This window comes from Colobus angolensis, unplaced genomic scaffold (assembly GCF_000951035.1).
Source record: "Colobus angolensis palliatus isolate OR3802 unplaced genomic scaffold, Cang.pa_1.0 Scaffold15, whole genome shotgun sequence".
In the NCBI taxonomy this organism is placed as follows: domain Eukaryota; kingdom Metazoa; phylum Chordata; class Mammalia; order Primates; family Cercopithecidae; genus Colobus; species Colobus angolensis.
In genome coordinates, this window is record NW_012114599.1 from 11,461,145 (window position 1) to 11,482,438 (window position 21,294).

A 21,294-nucleotide genomic window follows, 5' to 3' on the forward strand; every position below is an offset into this window, starting at 1 on the left:
GCCTGGCAGGCGCGACCGTGCGTGCGCAGCCGAGGGTGGTGGCGGCCTGCACCCCACGCCAAGGGTGGTGGCGGCCGGCACCCCACCCTCGGCCGCCGCCTCTGCGTGTCAGGTGCCGTGAGAAGCGCGGGAGGGGCAGCCGCAGGCAGCGCCCAGGGATATGACTGGAGCCGACTTTCCAGAAGCGGCGCACGCAAAGCCCAGCTCCGCACGCAAGGGGGAGGCGACAGCAGAAACTTTTCAACCCGATAAGGTTTGCCGGAACGCGATTTGCCTCCTCTAGCCACCCTCCGCCCCGCTCGGATCCGCCCCGCTAGCTCCCCCAACCCCCCCCGCAGTCACCCCAACTTGGCTCCCCGCCCTGCGCCAACGGCTTCCGTCGCAGCTTGGGCGGCCCCGAGCCCTCCAGCGGGCGGCGCCACCTGGAGTGGCCTCTACGCGGGAAATCTCAGCGTCAGCGCAGCCCCAGGAGCCTTTGTGTTCCTAAACACTGTCCGGGCCCCGGGGCGGGGGAGCGGCTACTTTTACCAATCTCGCCGCAAAAACTGGAAAAAACTTTGCACGCCAAAGAGCCTCCACTGAGGTGGCAATTCGTTTGCGAGAACCTAAGATAAAATTTAAACAACAACAAACCAGGGGCGCTCTGAGGCAGGGCGCTGTGAGGCAAACCGCTGCCACTACACTGGCTTTCCGGGAAGCAAGCTCAAGACCTGGAGAGGGAAGGGAGGTCGTGCGCTGGGGGCGGGGCGCGCTCCCACGTCTAGAGCACCGGCAGGGGCAGGTGGTCCCGAGCGCGGTTCTGGGGACACTGTGGAGCCTCGATTGGAGGTGGCTGTGATGAAGAGCGGTTACCGCACAATGGAAACATGGGCACCTCCGCTCCCAGGAAAGCCTGCTAGTAGAGCTCCGAGGCCAGCCGGTGCGCCCCGACGAGAGTCCGGGTCAAAGCGGCGTGGTGTACGGCGCGCCCCGCCCCCCGCAGGCCCCGCCCCGCCAGGTCGCGCTGCCCTCCTTAAAACCCGGGGGAGCGGGATGGCGCGCTTTGACTCTTGAGGTGGGAGCGAGCGCTTCTGCGACGCCAGCTGTGAGAGCCGCAAAGGCGTGGGAATTGACGCCACTCACCGACCCCCAGTCTCAATCCCAGCGCTGTGAGGAAACGTCGACTTTACCAGGTCCCCAGGTGCAGCGGGGCTCGGCGAGCGAGGCACCTTTCTCCGTCTCCATCCCAATTCAAGCGCTCCTGGCACTGACGACGCCAAGAGACTCGAGTGGGAGTTAATGCTCCCAATAGGGGCAGCAGGTGTCCAGGGCGGGCCTGCGGGTTCCTGCTGACGTCTTACCCTAGGCAAACGTCCCAGTTCCTTCTCGAAGCCGGTTGTCCCGCGCCACTGGAAACCGCACCTCCCCGCAGGTCAGTCCGTCTGCGGAGCCGCTGCCCCGCGACCTCTTCAGGTGGATTCTTGCAGGTAGGGAATGGCGTGGTAGGCACTTTAAAGGAAATCAAGCGCCACCGCCTCGATGCCCGCAGCGTTGTCCCCAAATTGCAGGAACCGTTACACACCTTGCGGGGAGGGGAAGAGGTTGGCGCTGGGTTACAGCGAGATGGAAACACGCCCCTTCTCTTCTCCAAGGGAGACTGGGTTGGGGATGGGAAGAGGTGTTTTTGGCAATTTCTCCAGAGAGTCAGCTCCGACCTCTCCACCCAACGGCACTCAGTCCCCCGAGGCGGGGGTAGGGGCGTGGGGCGCCCGCTCCTGTCTCTGCACCCCTGAGTGTCACGCCTTCTCCTTTCTGTCCCCAGCATGGGCACCAGCCTCAGCCCGAAGGACCTTTGGCCTCTAAACCTGCTGTCCACCCAGCAGACCACGCTCCTGCTACTCCTGTCGGTGCTGGCCGCTGTGCATGTGGGCCAGTGGCTGCTGAGGCAGCGGAGGCGGCAGCTCGGGTCCACGCCCCCGGGCCCGTTTGCTTGGCCACTGATCGGAAACGCGGCGGCGGTGGGCCAGGCGCCTCACCTCTCGTTCGCGCGCCTGGCGCGGCGCTACGGCGACGTCTTCCAGATCCGCCTGGGCAGCTGCCCCATAGTGGTGCTGAATGGCGAGCGCGCCATCCACCAGGCCCTGGTGCAGCAGGGCTCGGCCTTCGCCGACCGGCCGTCCTTTGCCTCCTTCCGTGTGATTTCCGGCGGCCGCAGCATGGCTTTTGGCCACTACTCGGAGCACTGGAAGGTGCAGCGGCGCGCAGCCCACAGCACGATGCGCAACTTCTCCACGCGCCAGCTGCGCAGCCGCCAAGTCCTCGAGGGCCATGTGCTGAGCGAGGCGCGCGAGCTGGTGGCGTTGCTGGTGCGCGGCAGCGAGGACGGCGCCTTCCTCGACCCGAGGCCACTGACCATCGTGGCCGTGGCCAATGTCATGAGTGCCGTGTGTTTCGGCTGCCGCTACAGCCAGGACGACCCCGAGTTCCGTGAGCTGCTCAGCCACAACGAGGAGTTTGGGCGCACGGTGGGCGCGGGCAGCCTGGTGGATGTGATGCCCTGGCTGCAGTACTTCCCCAACCCGATGCGCACCGCCTTCCGCGAATTCGAGCAGATCAACCGCAACTTCAGCAACTTCGTCCTGGACAAATTCTTGAGGCACTGTGAAAGCCTTCGGCCCGGGGCCGCCCCCCGCGACATGATGGACGCCTTTATCCTCTCTGCGGAAAAGAAGGCGGCCAGGGACTCGGACGATGGTGGCGCGCGACTGGATTTGGAGAACGTGCCGGCCACTGTCACTGACATCTTCGGCGCCAGTCAGGACACCCTGTCCACCGCGCTGCAGTGGCTGCTCCTCCTCTTCATCAGGTAAAGCCTCTGGGAGGTGTGGGCCAGGTCTTTTCTCCTCTGAAAAAGGCGGAGTAGAGACAGAATATGCTGAGTTTGCAAGCAGCGCCCCGGGTGTTTCGCTCCAGGTCCCCACCCCTCAAAAACCAAGATCGCGTCGGGAAAGAGACGACCAAGGGACACACAGTGAGGGCTGAGACACGCGCACGCGCCCCACCCAGCGGTGCCCCGACCCCTCCGCAGCTCCTGTCCTGTCTCTATCCTCCCCTCCCCTGCTTGCGAGTGAGAACACATTTGCAAGACCCCTCCACTCCCCGGAAAAACAAGAGTTTTTAAGTGCCTGGAGATGAGCCCTGATATCTCTCTCCCTGGCGCAGTACAAGCAGAACTGGAATAGTTCCGAAAGAAAGGGTAACGCCATAAATATGTTAAACACAGCAGCCTCTCCTCGGCTCGTTCTCGGCGTGGATCCGAGGCCGCCCAGCCCTGGCGCTAAAAGCGGGCCGCCCGTCAGGGCTTTGTTCCAGGCCAAGGAAGCCCATGGAGCCCGGGCTTCTGTAACCCGCACAGAAGCTTTCAGAAGGTGGCCACAACTAGCGGGCAGTGCTAGGTTTATAAAACCTGCGCGCTAGGAGTTTGAGAAACGCCGGGGTAGAAGACAATCACTTTTACAAGTGCAGAGTAGCATCCAGAAAGGCAGATGGGATATCCAGGAGGCGCCTGCAGACCTTTCTGGCCCCTGCGCTCGACTTGGTTAGCGGATCCCCTGATGCCCACGTTGGTCTCTACTAAGCTCCGACACCCACGGATTCAATAGGTTCCTGGTGTCGGGTTGCCAGATTTGGCAAAAGAAAAGTAAGTTTTACACGGGAATACTTACACTAAAAGATTAGCCCCTGTTAATCTGAAATCCATATTTAACTGGGGGGCCTGTAGTATTTACTCTGGAAACAGTACCCGTAGGGGCAAATGTTTCGCAAGGCAAATCTTGATTGCCGAAGAGACCAGAAATCCTGGTTGTGTCATTTCTTGGCGCACAAGTGAGCAGTTGGAGATGCTGAATCTGCAGGCGCCGCAGTAAGGTGTTTGGAAGGTAGAGAATGCTGTTTTCTTATTCAAATCCACTGCAGTCTGTATTTCCTTAGATACTGTACAGCTACCTTCACAAATTAAAAGTTTATACTTAAAATGGCTTTTTAGTATTAAAACCATAGAAGCACCCATGGTGGGTGAGGGAGAGGCAGAAATAGAATAAAGAAAAGTCAGCCAGAGATCAGGAAAAAGGAAATCCCAGAATAGGATCCATAGATTTTTGTGCATCCCCAGATAGGCATTTTAACGTTTGAAACGGCCTTTTTCATCAGAACCACAGTAGTTCTCCGAGTACTCCAATTAGGCGGCAAAGAGAAATAAAACGATGTGGGGGTCACTTTCAATTCAATATGCTGATACTTCTTTTTCCTTTTTAGTGAAAAGACAGTATGACAGGGCTTGGCAAATTACACGATCTCTTTTTGTATATACGTTTTATTGAAGCAGTCATGCCCGTTCACTTATACATTGTTTATGGCTGCGTTCACTCTACAACACAGGGCAGAGCGGAGTAGTGCAACAAAGAGGGTTTGGTTCACAAAGTCCAAAATAGATACTATCTGGCTCTCCCCATCATACATGTTTCTATGAAAAAAGTCGGCAGACTCCTGCAATATAACGTTGAAGAAGCGATTTTAAAAATAACTCTCCATTTCATCACATATGTGTATACATTTTTTTTCGGAGTTGCAAAGAATCAGTTACATGTTTTTTGACTTCTAACACTTTGACTTAAGGTAGTGGACATTTCTAATCTTTTAATATTTATTTTGGTAATTTTTGATGACTACATAGTATTTTGCCATGATAATGTATATTTATATATAATCATTTATTGAACTTTTACGTTGATCATTGGCCTTGATTGCATTTTTTAAATTTTTATTTTAATTTTATGTATTTACTTACCTTAGAGACAGGGTCTCACTATGTTGCCCAGGCTGGTCCCAAACTCCTAGGCTCAAGCAGTTCTCCTGCCGCTGTCTGGCAGGTAGCTGGGGCTACAGGTGTGTACCACCATGTCTGGCTAATTTTTAGAATTTTAGGTCCTGTTGTGGACCTATATTTGTGTACCTCTTAAATTATTTTCTGAAAATACATTTCTGGGCATGGATTGCTGGGTTTAAAATGAGGTGGGAAGAGGTTATCCTCATGTCTCTTGCCTTGTACTAAGATTTTGTTTTTTAAAAAGATTGTATCAGTTTGCATCATCAACAGTAAGTATTACAGTTTGTACCATAATCTTATGAACATTAGGAATTGGCTTTTAAATTTAAAAAATACAGTATGTAGCTTTATCCATCAGGACACCAATTATCTTTGTATAAAATGAGAACAGCATGTCTGTTGGAATTCTCCAGGGAAATGAGGGAGGAAAAAAAATTTACTTTCACATTTTAACTTTTGTGGGCCCTGGGTGCTTTTGCCTTTGTAGATTCCTTACACCATAAAAAAATTAAAAATTTAAATTTTATGACTACCCTGATATAAAGATGAATACATTAAATGAGGTATGAAAATATTTTCTTCTACCTAAAAGTGAGTTTTTTTAGGTCTGAAGATTGTAAAAGACAAAACTATTTTCATGGGCCCCTAAAAAGTGTTGTGGGCCCTAGGCACTGTCCCTGCAGTACCTAATGGAAAAGTTGGCCTTATCTACTACTGTGCTTTTTGAGGCTGGGAAAACTTAGAGTTTTTTGACTTATAATGGGAAAGAGAGTGTTAATCATGCAAGGCCTATTACAGGAAATATAATTCCTAAAGTCCATCTTGTAATTTAGTGAGAAATTAGGAAGCTGTTTTAGATTTTTTTTTCCCAGAAATATTAATTTAGTCACTGAGCTAGATAGCCTATTTAAGGAAACGTGGAATTAAAATTAATTTATAATGTGCTTTCTAGATGAAATAAGAATTTTGGTCACTTGCTTTTCTCCCTCCACATTAAACACCAAACAGGTATCCTGATGTGCAGGCTCGAGTGCAGGCAGAATTGGATCAGGTCGTGGGGAGGGACCGTCTACCTTGTATGGATGACCAGCCCAACCTGCCTTATGTCCTGGCCTTCCTTTATGAAGCCATGCGCTTCTCCAGCTTTGTGCCTGTCACCATTCCTCATGCCACCAATGCCAACACCTCTGTCTTGGGCTACCACATTCCCAAGGACACCGTGATTTTTGTCAACCAGTGGTCTGTGAATCATGACCCAGTGAAGTGGCCTAACCCAGAGAACTTTGATCCAGCTCGATTCTTGGACAAGGATGGCCTCATCAACAAGGACCTGACCAGCAAAGTGATGATTTTTTCAGTGGGCAAAAGGCGGTGCATCGGCGAAGAACTGTCTAAGATGCAGCTTTTTCTCTTCATCTCCATCCTGGCTCACCAGTGCAATTTCAGGGCCAACGCAAATGAGCCTGCGAAAATGAATTTCAGTTATGGTCTGACCATTAAACCCAAGCCATTTAAAGTCAATGTCACTCTCAGAGAGTCCATGGAGCTCCTTGATAGTGCTGTCCAAAAGTTACAAGCTGAGGAAACTTGCCAATAAGAAGCAAGAGGCAAACTCAAATTTTAGAAATACATCTTCGGAGATGGGAGTAAAATTCAGTTTTTTTCTAGTTCCTCTTTTGTGCTGCTTCTCAATTAGCCTTGAGGGTGAGCATAAATCAACTGTTCGTCAGGTGAGGTGTGCTCCATACCCAGTGGTTCTTCATGAGTAGTAGGCTATACAGGAGATTCTGGGAGATTTTTTTGAGTCGAAGACTTAAAGGGTCCAATGAATTATTATATATATACTGCATCTTGGTTATTTCTAAAGGTAGTATTCTTTGGAGTTAAAACGCACATATAGACACATACACCCAAACGCTTACACGAAACTATTGAATGAAGAAGTAGGTAACCAGGCCATTTTTGGTGAGAATACAAGATTGGTCTCCCATATGCAGAAATAGACAAAAAGTATATTAAACAAAGTTTCAGAATATATTGTTGAAGAGACAGACACAAGTAATTTCAGTGTAAGGTGTGTGATTGAAGGTGATAAGGGAAAAGATAAAGACCAGAAATTTCCTTCTCACCTTTTCAGGAAAATAGCTTAGACTCCAGTATTTATGGGCAGATTTATCCTTTTGCCTCCTGGTATACTTCCTTACTTTTAAGGATGGATCATAAAGTCAGTTGCTCAAAAAGAAATCAATAGTTGAATTAGTGAGTATAGTGGGGGTTCCATGATTTATCATGAATTTTAAAGTATACATTGTTAAACTGTAAAACTCCAAGCTGACGTTGTACCTCTCTTGCTTGCCAAAGTACAGATTTTCAATTATGAGCAAAGAAAAAAAAAAAAAGATAACCAGTCCAGCCAAGCTTTAAATTATGTGACTGTAATGTACTGATTTCATAAGTCTCATAGGTTAAAAAAAAAAGTCACCAAATAGTATGCAATATACTACTTAATTGCCCATAAGCAGTATATTAGTATTATCTTGTTCAGGAAAAGGTTGAATAATATATGTCTTGCATAATATTGCAAATTGAAAAGTACAACCAATGCAACCAAGTGTGCTAAAAATGAGCTTGATTAAATCAACCACCTATTTTTGACATGGAAATGAAGCAGGGTCTCTTCTTCACCCAAATTTTGGCAAATCTCAAAATCAGATCCTAAGATGTGTTCTTCTTTTTATAAAGTCTTTATTAAAATTCTATTATAATACAGAATCTCGTTTTGAAAATAACCTAGTTAATATGTTAAAATTCCAAGTTCATGGCATACTTAAATTTTAACTAAATTTTAAAACCATTCTGATTATCGATTTCCAGTTGAAGTTAGTGGAAATCTGACCATTACCCTGTGGAAGGCAGAGAAATCTAAGCTGTGTCTGCCCAATGAATAATGGAAAATGCCATGAATTACCTGGATGTTCTTTTTACGAAGTGACAAGAGTTGGGGACAGAACTCCCATTACAACTGACCAAGTTTCTCTTCTAGATGATTTTTTGAAAGTTAGCATTAATGTCTGCTTTGTGGAAAGTCAGAATCAGAAGATAGTCTTGGAAGCTGTTTGGAAAAGACTGTGGAGGTGAGGTCAGTTGTGTTTTTTAAGATGGCAGTTACTTTGGTAGCTGGGAAAGCATAAAGCTCAAATGAAATGTATGCATTAACATTTAGAAAAGTCAACTGAAGTCTCAAGTTTTAAATTTCATTGCAATTAAACTTCCAAAGGAAGTTCTACAGTGTCCTAAGTGCTAAGTGATTATTACATTTTGTTTAGCTTTTTGGAATCTTTGTACCAAAATTTTAAAAAAGGGAGTTTATGATAGTTGTGTGTATGTGTGTTGGGGGGTGGGTGATGGTAAGAGAAAAGAGAGAAAGACTGAGAAGAAGGAAAGATAGTTAAACATTTTCCCACTCATTCCTAATTAATTAATTTGGAGCACAAAATTCAAAGCATGAACATTTAGAAAAAAGATGTTTGGCGTAGCAGAGTTAAATCTCAAATAGGCTATTAAAAAAGTCTACAACATAGCAGATCTGTGTTGTGGTTTGGAATATTATAAAATTTCATGTAATTTTATTTTAAAATTTCATAGCGATACTTATTGAATATAAAAAATCATGCCAGTATTTTTAAAGGCATTAAAGTCAACTACAGAAATCAGGCTTGCCCAATACATTTAAATTTTTTGGCACTTGCCATTCCAAAGTATTATGCCCCAGCAAGGCTTAGACAGTGAATTTGGGCTTAGACTGGGAAATGTATAGCAGCAAAACTAATCATGAACCAATCTGAATGCCTCATTACGTCAACCAGGTCCAGATGTGCTGCAATCTGTTTTTATGTATGTAGGCCCAGTCGTCATCAGATGCTTGCGGCAAAACGAAAGCTATGTTTGTATAGAAGAAAGTAAGGTGCTTGGAGGTTACCTGGCTTATTTAGTATGTTTATAACCTAGTTAAAGAAAGGAAAGGAAACAAAAAACGAATAAAAATAACTGAATTTGGAGGCTGGAGAAATAAGATTACTGCTTTAATCAGAAAGCCTCATTGTATTTCTACAGGAGAGAGAATGTATTTGCTGACCACCATTAAAGTCAGAAGTTTTACTCGTTATTGCAATAGTTAAAGTAGAATGTTTATTAAATGCTTCATTTGTATGTCAAAGCTTTGACTCTGTAAGAAAATTGCTTTTTTCCAAAACAAAAAGATGTCTCAGATTTGTTTTGTGACTTTTCTAAAAGCTTTCATGTCCCAGAACTTAGCCTTTACCTGTGAAGTGTTACTACAGCCTTAATATTTTTCTAGTAGATCTATGTTAGATCAAATAGTTGCATAGCAGTATGTGTTAATTTGTGTGTTTTTAGCTGCGACACAACTGTGTGATTAAAAGGTATACTTTAGTAGACATTTATAACTCAAGGATACCTTCTTATTTAATCTTTTCTTATTTTTGTACTTTATCATGAATGCTTTTAGTATGTGCATAATAGCTATGATGCATAGTTGTAACCAAAATACATTCTGGGGAAACAACATTTATATATAGCTTTTACTGTTTGATATACCAAATTAAAACAAAAATTGTATCTCATTACTTATACTGGGACACCATTACCAAAATAATAAAAATCACTTTCATAATCTTGTTACAAAGTTTCATTTTATGTTGTAGCAAATATAGTCTAATGCATCACTTTATATCAACTGTTGCTATGGATTATTCAATTAAAATATTGCACTGTAAACATTTTATTTGTCCATTCTACATTTCAGGCCGAGGCTGCATGCTTTTTGTTCCTGTAGGTTTTCATCAACCAAATTTCTAATCTCTGTATTTTTGAATTTCTAAGAACCAACATGGAAGTTACATTTCAATGCAAACAATCAAGCCAAATGAGAATTAATTTGCAATGTTGAAAGATTGAATAGATTGCGACTTTAAGTTGCTGATCGATTTCTGCTTCATCTAAAGAATGCAGTACACATTTTCCTTCCTCAGCTGCACACCAGTCCTTTCTCTGAGTATTTTCTTCCTTAACTTTTTTAAAGGTACATGTGCCTTAATGAGCGCAGTTAATGTCCAATAAAATAAGATGGGTACAAGTATTCTGTCATGTACTATGTGGAAATATTTTATTGCCAATCTTTTTACTTGGTAAAAAGACTTGACTTCACAGGGCCTAGGTCATGAATCTCTAGGCTTTCCCTGCACCACACTCACAGATGACAGGGCTTGCGGTACCAAAGGCTCTTTGTCTTCCAGACTACAGCTCCTATTACTGTGAAAACAGGAAAAGAAGTAAAAATTGCACACAATGGCATTGATACTTTGGCTTGGGAACCTCACTTTAGCAGCCAGAAGGTATGGCTATGAAGTGGTTTAAGATAATACTCACTAGTTTTCCAGAAGTATGACAGTAGGATCTTGGAAATGTCAGAACAGTTCAGAAAAAGTGAAGGAAATATTTTCGTGGGAAAAAGATTCCTTTAAATAATTATAACTGGGGCCAGTTTTTGCAAAACTGTCAAGGAGAGTTGGATTCTACCCAATCAATCCAATAGAGTATAAGAGCGGAGTACAGGGTGGGAAATGAATGCAGCTTTGGACGTAAGACAGGCGTGGTTGTTGCAAACTCACAGAGGCTGTTTCTTCAACCTCAGAGCCAGTCTATTTTTCTGCACCAGTGCAACAGAAGTTAACTGACTGTTAACTCTCTGGTTTTTGGCTCAGTGACTCTCACATGCTCTCTACTCTCCCGTTTCAGTCTGTTAGTTATAAATCTCAGAAAGGGAAAAGGAAAGAAGACAAAAATTAAATATATTCAAATACATTCAAAAGCAAATTTTTTTAACTTGGAATTGTGGAGGAAAATAATCTAGTTTACACTGGTACGGACACGCTGTAGGTAACTGTTCATGCTTGTAGCTCCTCTGCTAAGCAACGTACAGGTTTGAGGACAAATGCTGTGCTCTTCATGCACACTTTTCAATGTGTGTCAGGTATGGAGGGAAGAAATGGAACTAAAATATGTTGAGTACTTACAATTTTTGTATCACTGTGCTAAACTCTCTAATGCATTATTGCCCAACAGTCTTCTGAGGGATGCAATAAAGTAATGGGCCAAAATTATAGATTTAGAAGTATTCTCATCCAGATTTTCCCTGGAGATGAACTAATTCAAAGCTCATTATCTTTGTACCCTAGTTTGTCCCTTCCCAATGTGCCTGTGCTTGGATTTACAGGGTAGGCCGTCTATTTTTTAGGCCATGAGATCCTGGGAGTTTCGCAATTTACTTCCTTTGTCTAAGGCACATTCCACACTACAGTCAGGGAGTAACTGACATTGTGCGGGAATCCTCACCACACTGCTGTCTTCTGAGAAAAGCCCCTTGAAATTGTTCTTTAGGCAAAACCAAAAACCGACCAAACAGTCATGCTTTGTCTTATAATCCTAAAACTTCTGTCCTAGAACCTGTCTGGACCAAGGATCCTTGCTGGAGCCAGGGCCGTCCTTAGGCTGGTCCAGTTTCCTGGTACGTGGCCTGTTTGTCTGATAGCGGTACATCCCACTAGGTGTTGGTGTGTGTGGCTCATCAGAACCCTTCCATCTCTCAGAGCACCAGCCAGAGGGAGAGGAACCAAGGCACGAAATAAGCTTTTTGATGGGAAGCTTGCCTTTGCAAACAGAATGACTAGACCTACCAGAACTAGTTTTGAATCACTTGAGGCCCCTTTAGGTGAGACAATGTTATACAGCAGAAGCCTAACAGCACTGAGATCCCTTTGGGTCAAAGCTAAGAGTCATTGAGCAAGCCTGAAAAATCAGCCAGCCTCTTTTTTTTTTTTTTTAATTTATTCCTGTTTCCTTATGTTTGTTTCTCTCTCTCTCAATGGATAAGTATTACAATATGCTTAATGTGCACTTTTTGTTTGCATGTTCTAGCAACATTTGTATTGTTTTGCATATATATGTTTTACTTTATGTTGTACATATCTCATCCTGTTGCTTAATCTTTTCTCAGCTCCATCCCTGTGTAATTCCATAGCTTCTAGCTGCTGCCTAGTATTCCATGGTACTCATCCACCACATTTTCTCTATCCACTCTCTTGGGAATAGATACCTGGATAACTTCCAACTTTATGAGTCCCTAAATGATGCAGCAAGGACCAGCTTGGTATGTGTTTCCTTGCCTTCCTATGTAAACTTTGTAATGTATGCCATACCCATGATTAGAAGTGTTGGGTCAACAAGTGAGTACGTATGTAATTTAAATATTGCATCTTCTCCAGAATGCCAAATCTGTCCACACTCCTCCCATCAGCTGTGCATGAGGGGAAGCTGTACCCACTTCCCCACCAACACATGGCATGACCTCTTTATTTTTAAATGAAATATATCCTCTTGGGAGAGAGATGCATTACATAGAATTTTTTTTTTAACGAGGAAAAAGATATCTACACTCATTTTTCAATGCTTCCCATAGCCATATTTGTGTTTACATTATATCTCCACTATTCAATGGTATATTCATTGAAAAGCAGGGACTAAGTCCCAACAATTTTGTTATGGAACCATACTGTATATGCAGAAGCACGGGTGAAAAAAGTGGAGTGAGTTTGTCAAGCCTGCTTCTTAGCACTGATGATCTCTTCACCTTTTCCATGACTCAGTTTTCAATTGGTACCCTTGAAGTCTAACCTGTTTTTTTTTTTTTTTTTTTTTGAGACGGAGTCTCGCTCTGTCACCCAGGTTGGAGTGCTGTGGTGCGATCGCAGCTCACTGCAACCTCTGCCTCCCAGGTTCAAGTGATTCTCCTGTCTCAGCCTCCCGAGTAGCTGGGACTACAGGCATGTGCCACCATGTCCAGCTAATTTTTGTATTTTTAGTAGACACAGGGTTTTACCATGTTGGTCAGGCTAGTCTTGAACTCCTGATCCACCCACCTCGGCCTCCCAAAGTGCTGGGATTACAGGCATGAACCACCACACCTGGCCCCTAATCTCAGTTTCTTCTCCGTGGTTGTGAATTGAGCTTATTCAAGGTTTTTGGGTTTCTGCTTAGTCACTATGAAGAAAGCAGAAATGCCAACTCAATGGCTTCCAATTTTTTAAACCATAACCTCACAGTATGCAATATATTTTACATGATTTAGTACATATCTCTGCATATGACTGTGTGTATTTCATACATATATATGTATATATGTATGTATATATATACACAAACATACACACACACAAACAGGATTCACTGTTGTTTTCTATGATGGAATATATTTTTAAATTTTTTTCATAAGAAATGCAGCACAGTGAAATACTACTACAAACCTATCATAGTCGCTAAATTTTTAGAAAAATGACAAAACTGATAATATATACCAAGTACTGGGGAGGATGTGAAACTACTGGAACTTTCATACCTTGCTTGGGGGAGTGCAAAATGCTACAGTATGACCCCCCTCCTGGGTATTTATCCTAGAGAAATGAAAACACATTCACACAAAAGCTATACATGAATGTTTACAGCAGCTGCATTCATCATGACCTCAAACTGAAAACAACCTGAATTTCCTTCAAAGGGCAATTAGTTATACAAAAATCTGCTACATCCATGCAATGGAATACTACTCAGCAATAAAAAAGAATGAACCATTGATACACACCACAAGTCAAATGAATCTCAAGAGAATTATGTTGAGTAAAATAAGTCAGCTTCAAAAGGTTACACACTGTACAATTCCATTGCTATGACAGCCTCAGAGACAAAAGTGTCGTGATGAAGAGTAGATCAGTGGTCAAGGGTTAGAGGGGAGGGAGGGTACTACAAAAGGATAGCCTGGTGGAGTTTTGCAAGGTTTTCTGATTGTGGCAGTGGTTACATGGATGTATACATGTGTTAAAATTCACACAACTACACCAAAAAGTGATGAAAAGTGATTGGAAAAAAATGTTAATGGGGAAATGGTGCAAATGAACTTAAATGAAGCTGAACTGAAGTTGGCAGGTAGCACGGCAGCTGCTGGCAGACAAGGAAACGAGATGGCAACACTGAACAAAGAAGGTGAAGCCCAGACGTGTGAACAAGGATCATGGCCTGTGCTGAAGTCCTTGCAGGAGAGGTAAAATAGTGCCAGATTCTCAGGGCAGAACAGGAGGCAGAACACAAGCCTTTGGGATGAGCAACAGCCGGAACCTCCCTGCCGAGGCAATTTTAATTCAATGTCATAAGTGTTAATTGAGCACCTGTTAGTAGGCAGACACTGTTTAGGGCACTGATGATATATTAATGAACAAGGCACCCAGGCCCTGACCTCGTGGAGCTGATATTCTAGTGGGATGGGTGGCAGGAGAGAAAATAAGATTTCAGTTAATTATAAGTGGTGTGTATGTGTGTGCGTGTGCGTGTGTGTACTGTGTGTGAAGGAGCACTGTTTAGAATGAGTAGTCAGGGAAGCCTTCCTGAAGGAGGCAACACCAAGAGGTGGGCATTAAGGACAAGCTGCTTCTTACATCCTCCCCATGTGAAGGAAATACAGGCCCTGAGTTATCAGATAATATAATTACGTTAAAAAAGAGATGACTGCAATTCATTAAATTGATTTTTATGGTCACAAAATCAGGGCAGTCTGAAGTCAAATAATCTCAGTGCACTCCATGGCAGATGACATTGGCCCATAATCAGCATTGGCTTCTGGCTTGGCTGATAGCATTGGTGGGTCCAGACCATTCCCTGCCATTAACTCCTGAGCTCATTCCTAGCCATGTTCCCCTTGGAGAACTGAAGCAAATCTGACACCTCAGGGCCTGCATTTCCTTCACATGGGGAGGATGTAAGAGGACGCTTGTCCTTAATGCCCACTCCTTGGTGTTGCCTCCTTCAGGAAGGCTTCCCTGACTACTCATTTGCTCCTGAAGAATAACCAGAGAACAGGCTCTTGGAACTAACATACTTTTCAACAATGCCTTTACATGTAATTTTAAATGGCCTGCTGATTCTTTAATTTTATGTGCACCAAAGGACTCCACACTGATTCTTTTAAGCACTTGATGGAACTTCTCTTGGAACATTTTCTAGACTATGTCTAGCCTTTGAGTCAAAGTTTTATTATATCTGATTGAAAAGGGTTTCCACCCTCATCCCAGTGGGGTTGCTGAGAAAAGCAGGCAGCCTCGTGTTCTGTTTGGGGGATCTCCTTCCCTGGTGTTGCGCTGTGTAGCCGGCATGCTTTCCTGGCTGTCTCTAACTTTATTGTTTAACCCCACAGCCCTTGGCCATTATCTAGGCCTTTGGACCCCACAAGTCAGGTCACATCAGCTTTGAGAGCACCACTCAGCTCCCATACCCACAGTATTGAAAGCTGCTGTTGTCCACTGGATCTGGTGGATGTTTGTGAATCCCAGGATGCTCTGAGTTTGTCTTTTCTGCACCTCCCCTGTCACTCTCCCTGCTCACATTCAGGAAGGCCAAAGGGCCACCTCTGTTCTGTTACTGCGCATCCTAGCAATCAGTATTTAAATTTGAGACTCTGCTTCTGCAATTCCCACAGCCCGCAAGCAAATCCAGTTGGCATTCTAGAGCTTGGTACTGACATCGAGGAACAAAGTGGGGAAACACAGGCTGGACAAAGCGGTGGAAGAATAAGGTCGACTTTTCACTGTGTGTTTTCCAATGTGGTTTCCAGGAACGATTGCTGTAAAAACAGGGCAAGCCTGCCTGCTGTCTTGTTTTGATTTCTAAAGAGACGGCTCTGCAAACATCTATCTATCAAGGCTTTATTAATAAAAAAACAAAATGTTTGGGCATGGTGGCTCACGCCTGTAATCCCAGTACTTCGGGAGGCCAAGACTGGTGGATCACGAGGTCAGGAGATCGAGACCATCCTGGGTAACACAGTGAAACCCCGTCTCTACTAAAAAAAAAAAAAAAAAAAATTAGCCAGGCATAGTGGCACGCGCCTGTAGTCCCAGATACTCAGGAGGCTGAGGCAGGAAAATCGCTTGAACCTGAGAGGCAGAGGTTGCAGTGAGCTGGGATCGAGTCCCTTCACTCCAGCCTGGGCAACAGAGCGAGACTCTGTCTCAAAAACAAAAATACCCCAACAACAACGAAAAACCACACACACACAAAACCCTGTCCTTCTTCTTCAGTGCCCCGCCAGGGTTCATTTTCTTTGTGACAGAGCATAGGGGAGTTTAGGTCATCATACAGACCTGCCCTTGGCTCTGCAGAGGTCAGCACCTTTCTCATTTTCTTTGCCCAAGTCCCTATCAGTCTAGCTTGAGTTCATCTCTCAGGTCTTTAATGAAGCCTCCTCTGACCACACTGTTTAATACTTAGTCTGCCCCGCAAGCTCCCTCGACATGCCTACCTTGCTCTTCTTTTTCTGTTCCCTATGCCCCAACACATAAAACATTTATTCCCTGTTAATAGAACATAAAATAACCTTTACATTTTGATGATGGTTTGCTGTCTGTCTCTATCCCCACTCCAGTCCCCAGGATATAAACTCCACATCTGCAGACAGAATCTGGATGGTTGCTTCTGCAAGCCTTCCCTTCCAAGGCTGGGAATTAAAGTTCAAAGAGGGTCTTCCCCTCATGCTGCTTCTTCCTGCACGGCAAAGCTTGACCTAAAGAGCTCTTTAGGCTTGACCTAAAGAGCTCTGCCAATGGATGATGAGTGATTGAATGTGATTATTCAGATACCTGAGATTTTCCACCCAGGGCTCCTTCACCCCTTTCCCTAGCTCACAGGGCTATCTCACATTGACGTGGCTTTTTCCCATAGGCAGAGGAGCCAACATCTCCAGTGGAAAATAAACTTAGGTCAAAAGAACAAGGCATGTGAGGAGCAAAATTATTTCCAAAGAAAAAAAGTTAAATTTTCAAGAGCTAAGGTAGCTTTCTAATGCTGCTGTTATGAGTTGGACATTTTTCCTGGGTAGTTACTCTGCTACTGTTCAGATAGCCTCAATGGGCTGTGTATGAGTCCGTTCTCACAGTCCTATAAAGAAATACCTGAGACTGGGTAATTTATAAAGCAAAGAGGTTTAATTGGTTCACGGGTCTGCAGGCTGTACAGAAAGTATAGCAGCAGCTTCTGCTTCTGGGGAGGCCTCAGGAAACTGACAATCATGGCAGAAGGCAAAGGGGAAACAGGCACTTCTTACGTGGCTGGAGCAGAAAGAAGAGAGAGGGCGAAGGTGCTACATACTTTTAAACAACCAGATCTCATGAGGACCCACTCACTATACAGTACCAAGGGGGATGGTACTGAACCATTCCTGAGAACTCCACTCTATGATCCAATCACCTCCCACCATGCCCCACCATCAACACTGGGGATTACTATTGAACATGAGATTCGGGTAGGGACATAGATTTAAACCGCATCAGATAAAGTGGTTTCTATATTAGGCTCCATTGGCTACCAACATCTTGGTAAGATGAATCTCCTGTGGTTTACAGCAGAGGTCAGCAAACTACAGCCCATGGTCCAAATCTGGTCCACCACCCTTTTTCCATAGTTTGTGAGCTATGCATTATTTTTACACTTTTAAATAGTAGAAAGAAATCGAAAGAGGAAACGTATTTTATGACACAGGAACATTTTATGAAATAAAAATTTCAGTATCCATAAATAAAGGTATGTTGGAACACAGCCATACTCATTTGACTACTGTAATGCCTATGGCAGCTTTTGTACTACAGCAGCAGAGTTGGGTAGCTGTAACAAAGACCACACAGCCTGCAAAGTCTGAAATATTTACTACCTGGCTCTTACAGGCCTGGTCTCCACCATCTGTTTCTCACAGCACCAACTAATAATAGTAACAACTTTTTCATGTTTCTAAAGCACTTTATGGTTGGCAAACCACTTCTATGTGCATCATTTTCACCTCTGTTTTGAATGGCCCTGGACTGTGCTAGAGCTCTGGACAGCGGATGCTGCTTCACAGAGAGACATGAACCCACAAAGCTAACACCCCAAATAAGGCACTAGGAAGCAGAACAGGTCAAAGGCATTTTTCACAAAGGCAATATTCCACATTGCAAGTGGAGGCATTTTAGCATAGACTAGGGAAAGCAGCAGTTAAATGGAAGGAAAGGCTGGGCGCAGTGGCTCAAGCCTGTAGTCCCAGCACTTTGGGAGGCCGAGGTGGGCGGATCATGAGGTCAGGAGATGGAGACCATGCTGGCTAACATGGTGAAACCCAGTCTCTACTAAAAAATACAAAAAAAATTAGTCGGGCGTGGTGGCAGGCGCCTGTAGTCCCAGCTACTCAGGAGGCTGAGGCAGGAGAATGGCGTGAACCTGGGAGGTGGAGCTTGCAGTGAGCCGAGATCGCGCCATTGCACTCTAGCCTGGGGGAGAGAGCAAGACACCATCTAAAAAAAAAAAAAAAAAAATGGAAGGAAAAAATCAGACCTATGCAGTGTAATAACGTAACTAAAACAAAATTGAAAAAGGCTTGTAATTTCAGGACTTAAAGCCCTTGCTTAATTAATTTCTCCTTCCTAATTGGGTCTCCATCATTTTATATCATTTAGGGGTATGTCATAGTTTCACAATTCTTACATGTAGCCTAAGAATGCAACTAATCAAACAAAATTCAGCCTCTTATCTAGTCAAATGGGACACCCTGAAATAAGTTTGGGAGAATTATCATATATTCTTACTTACAGAACACAGTAAATCAAGTATAATATAGTTTTATATATATTCAGATCATCCAGGCCATTATTTATTCAGCATCTATTATGTCTCTAAGCATTGTTAAGCACTACTAGATACTATTCTAAGATAAAACTGTTATAAAAATAAACACATGCCCTGATTCAGAGGTGTTCATTTCCTGTTTGAGGAGACACACTGGCATGCCCCTAATGCAGTGTGATTGATGTTGTAACAATTGGTGCATGAAGTGCTTTGGGAACAAAGATTAAGAAATACGTAATTCTCCTAGAGATTGTGTGGACATGAGGGTTAGGAAAGGCTCCATAGAGGAGATGCCCTATGAGCTGGGCCTAGATGCTTAGGGGTTGACTAGAGAGACACAATACCGGGGAGGGAGGATGAGAGGATCCTGGACAAGGCCCTCAGTGATGAAAGGACCTGCTCCTCACTGGATCCCTGGTGCCTGGCACAGTGCTGCCCCCTCATATGTGCTCAGTAATAAAATATCTGTTGAATGAATGAATGTGATGCGCTTGGAGGTGGCAATGATCCAGTTGAGGTGAGGAGCACACATATGTGTTCGCATGCAGTGTGTGTGTGTGTATTTGTGTGTGTGTTCGGGTAAGGGAGTGTGGCAGGTACTGTTAATGTCTACCCAATATCCTTCACCCTACTTGTTAACAGAGACTTGATTTTTTTCCAGTTATCCAGTTTTTAGGGAAGATGACTCTGTCTCAGCTCAGAGTAAATCCTGACTAGCCTAAATCAATCATAAAATTCCTGTTCCCCTTGGAGTAATTGGCCTAGAGAGGGGCATGCCATCTATTCTAGCCAATGAGTTGCAAGGGGAAAGTCTATTGAAGGGCTGCTTGAGGGGTTTCATTGTTCTTTAAAAGACACACACACAAGTAAGAGACGGTGCATCCTCCTGTCGAATGCTATTGCGTCTGGATGTGACTCCTGCCGTGATCTTGTAGTCATGAAGGGAGCTAACCTGAGGACCAAGCTGATACTTCAAAAATGACTCTATGAAAAGATGCAAAGATCTTGTCTTTGATGGGGTCATCAAGCCATTAAGTAAACCAACTTACAGCTTCCTACACTTCTGATTTTCCTCCAAAAAGAGGCATCTAATTTCCTCCTTTATAGGACACAGTTGAGTAAGGATTTTCTATTTCTGGTTCTGAGAGCCAAAGACATTTTAACAGATAGGTCAGCTGTGTATATAGGGTGAGGGGAGGTTGGGGAGGTAGGTTGACGCAGGCTGCAAAGGCTACAAGCTGGGTTGAGGAGTCTGGGTTTTTTCCCCATAGGATCCTGGGGTGGGTTGCACAGGAGGAATTAAAACAGGCAAGTGCTTTAGAATGGCAACTTTGACTGCAAGATGTGACAATGGCTTAGAGGGAAGAAGGAGTGAAACTAGGCAAATCATCAAGGGGGGATGGCTGTGAAATCATCTAGGCAAGAGGGAAAGTGGACCTGGTCCTGGCCTCACTGAGGAAATAGAGAAGAAGGAGTGGATTTGAGAGACATATAGAGATATAATAAGCAATGCTTGCAATAGAAAACTGATAATATACTATTCTTCTAAAAAATATGATTTATGGTACATAAGACATTTCTGGTAACTTTCTGAATATGTTTTAGAAATATAACATGATATCCAAAGAATTTCCTGGTTGGACACTTAGAGCCCTTTGTCCCCCTGTCCGTTTGAGAAGAGCAAAGCCCTTACCTATGGAGCATGTCCTGTGCTATATTCTATATCAGGTGTGGGCTTGAGGAGGGATGGTCCAGTAGTGAGGTGTCCAAAGTCATGCACTGGGTGTTTGACTGCATGGAGCTGGCTGGCAAATCTGCAGCAATGTTCCTTAAGAAAGGTGGTAGAGAAGAGAGAAGATAATCCATAAATGGGCAGGTGGCCATGCTGCAAGCCACAGAATGACCCAAAAGAAACAGAGAATTGAACCCTGGAGCAACAAAGCACATGGGAGGAGACAATAAACATGGAAGAAAATGCATTCATTTATTAATCTTGTGATGTAAGACTCTAGTCCCTAACCATGCATCTCCATTTTGGAATTTGGGGTGTATTTTTTTAAGAGAACTATATCCATAATGCATCACCTATGATGTGTAGTTTCTGTGTATTTAAAGTAGAGCAAAAATTTAAAAAATACTTGCAGATCAGTTTGAATGTAGAATTTTTAAGATTGTTCTAATATTTTCTCCAATGTTTTATAGTTGCCTAATTTAACAGTAAAACACTTTTAGCATGTCAACTTTATTGAGCCTTTCCAAAGCATTCATCTTCGTTGTGTTCATCAATACAGCAGCTCTTTATTTTCACAGCATTATTTGATGTTTCATGATATTTAATTAAATTATGTAATTTTGGGAATAATACTCATAAAACAAACCCAGATGATTCTAGATAAACAGAATTCAACTTAAGGAAGCAGAAGTGCACAAGCAAAGTCAAGATTAGCCCCATTGGCCATTAGTGTTGACAGTGTGGGGCATCTACTAGTATAGTTCATAGGAATGAGGTGAGTACAGTAATCTGATAAGTTTTCAAGTGGAAATTGATCAATAAAACTCCTCGAATATCTGAATAAAATATTCAACCAATCAATAGTTCTTGGTAGGTTTACTGCCTCTCTTTGTCTGCCAAAATAACTATTTAAGTGAGAGGTTTT

The 21,294-nt window shown here is 43.9% G+C and overlaps 2 protein-coding genes across 2 annotated transcripts in view; one reads left to right on the forward strand and one right to left on the reverse strand.

Annotated features, from left to right (window-relative positions):
* The first annotated feature begins 282 nt into the window (after positions 1 to 282).
* LOC105507461 (cytochrome P450 1B1) lies at positions 283 to 9,561 on the forward strand. The gene is made up of 3 exons (XM_011935953.1): positions 283 to 1,411; positions 1,802 to 2,845; positions 5,873 to 9,561. Exons 2-3 carry the CDS (start codon positions 1,803 to 1,805, stop codon positions 6,459 to 6,461), a joined length of 1,632 nt encoding a protein of 543 aa, XP_011791343.1. The 5' UTR covers positions 283 to 1,411; position 1,802; the 3' UTR covers positions 6,462 to 9,561.
* Positions 9,562 to 10,028: 467 nt separating this feature from the next.
* The window catches only part of RMDN2 (regulator of microtubule dynamics 2), a 141,164-nt gene continuing 129,898 nt past the window's right edge, over positions 10,029 to 21,294 (reverse strand). The window contains exon 11 of the mRNA XM_011935955.1: positions 10,029 to 10,189. Within this exon, the coding sequence (XP_011791345.1) occupies positions 10,181 to 10,189 (9 nt within the window). The 3' untranslated portion in view covers positions 10,029 to 10,180. The remainder of the gene's footprint in view (positions 10,190 to 21,294) is intronic.

What these genes read in the sequence shown, in the direction of transcription:
- LOC105507461 (XM_011935953.1), top strand. Translation starts at nt 1,803, where the DNA reads ATGGGCACCAGCCTCAGCCCGAAGGACCTTTGGCCTCTAAACCTGCTG. An exon ending in CTGCTCCTCCTCTTCATCAG is followed by an intron (nt 2,846 to 5,872) that starts GTAAAGCCTCTG and finishes AACACCAAACAG; the next exon opens with GTATCCTGATGTGCAGGCTC.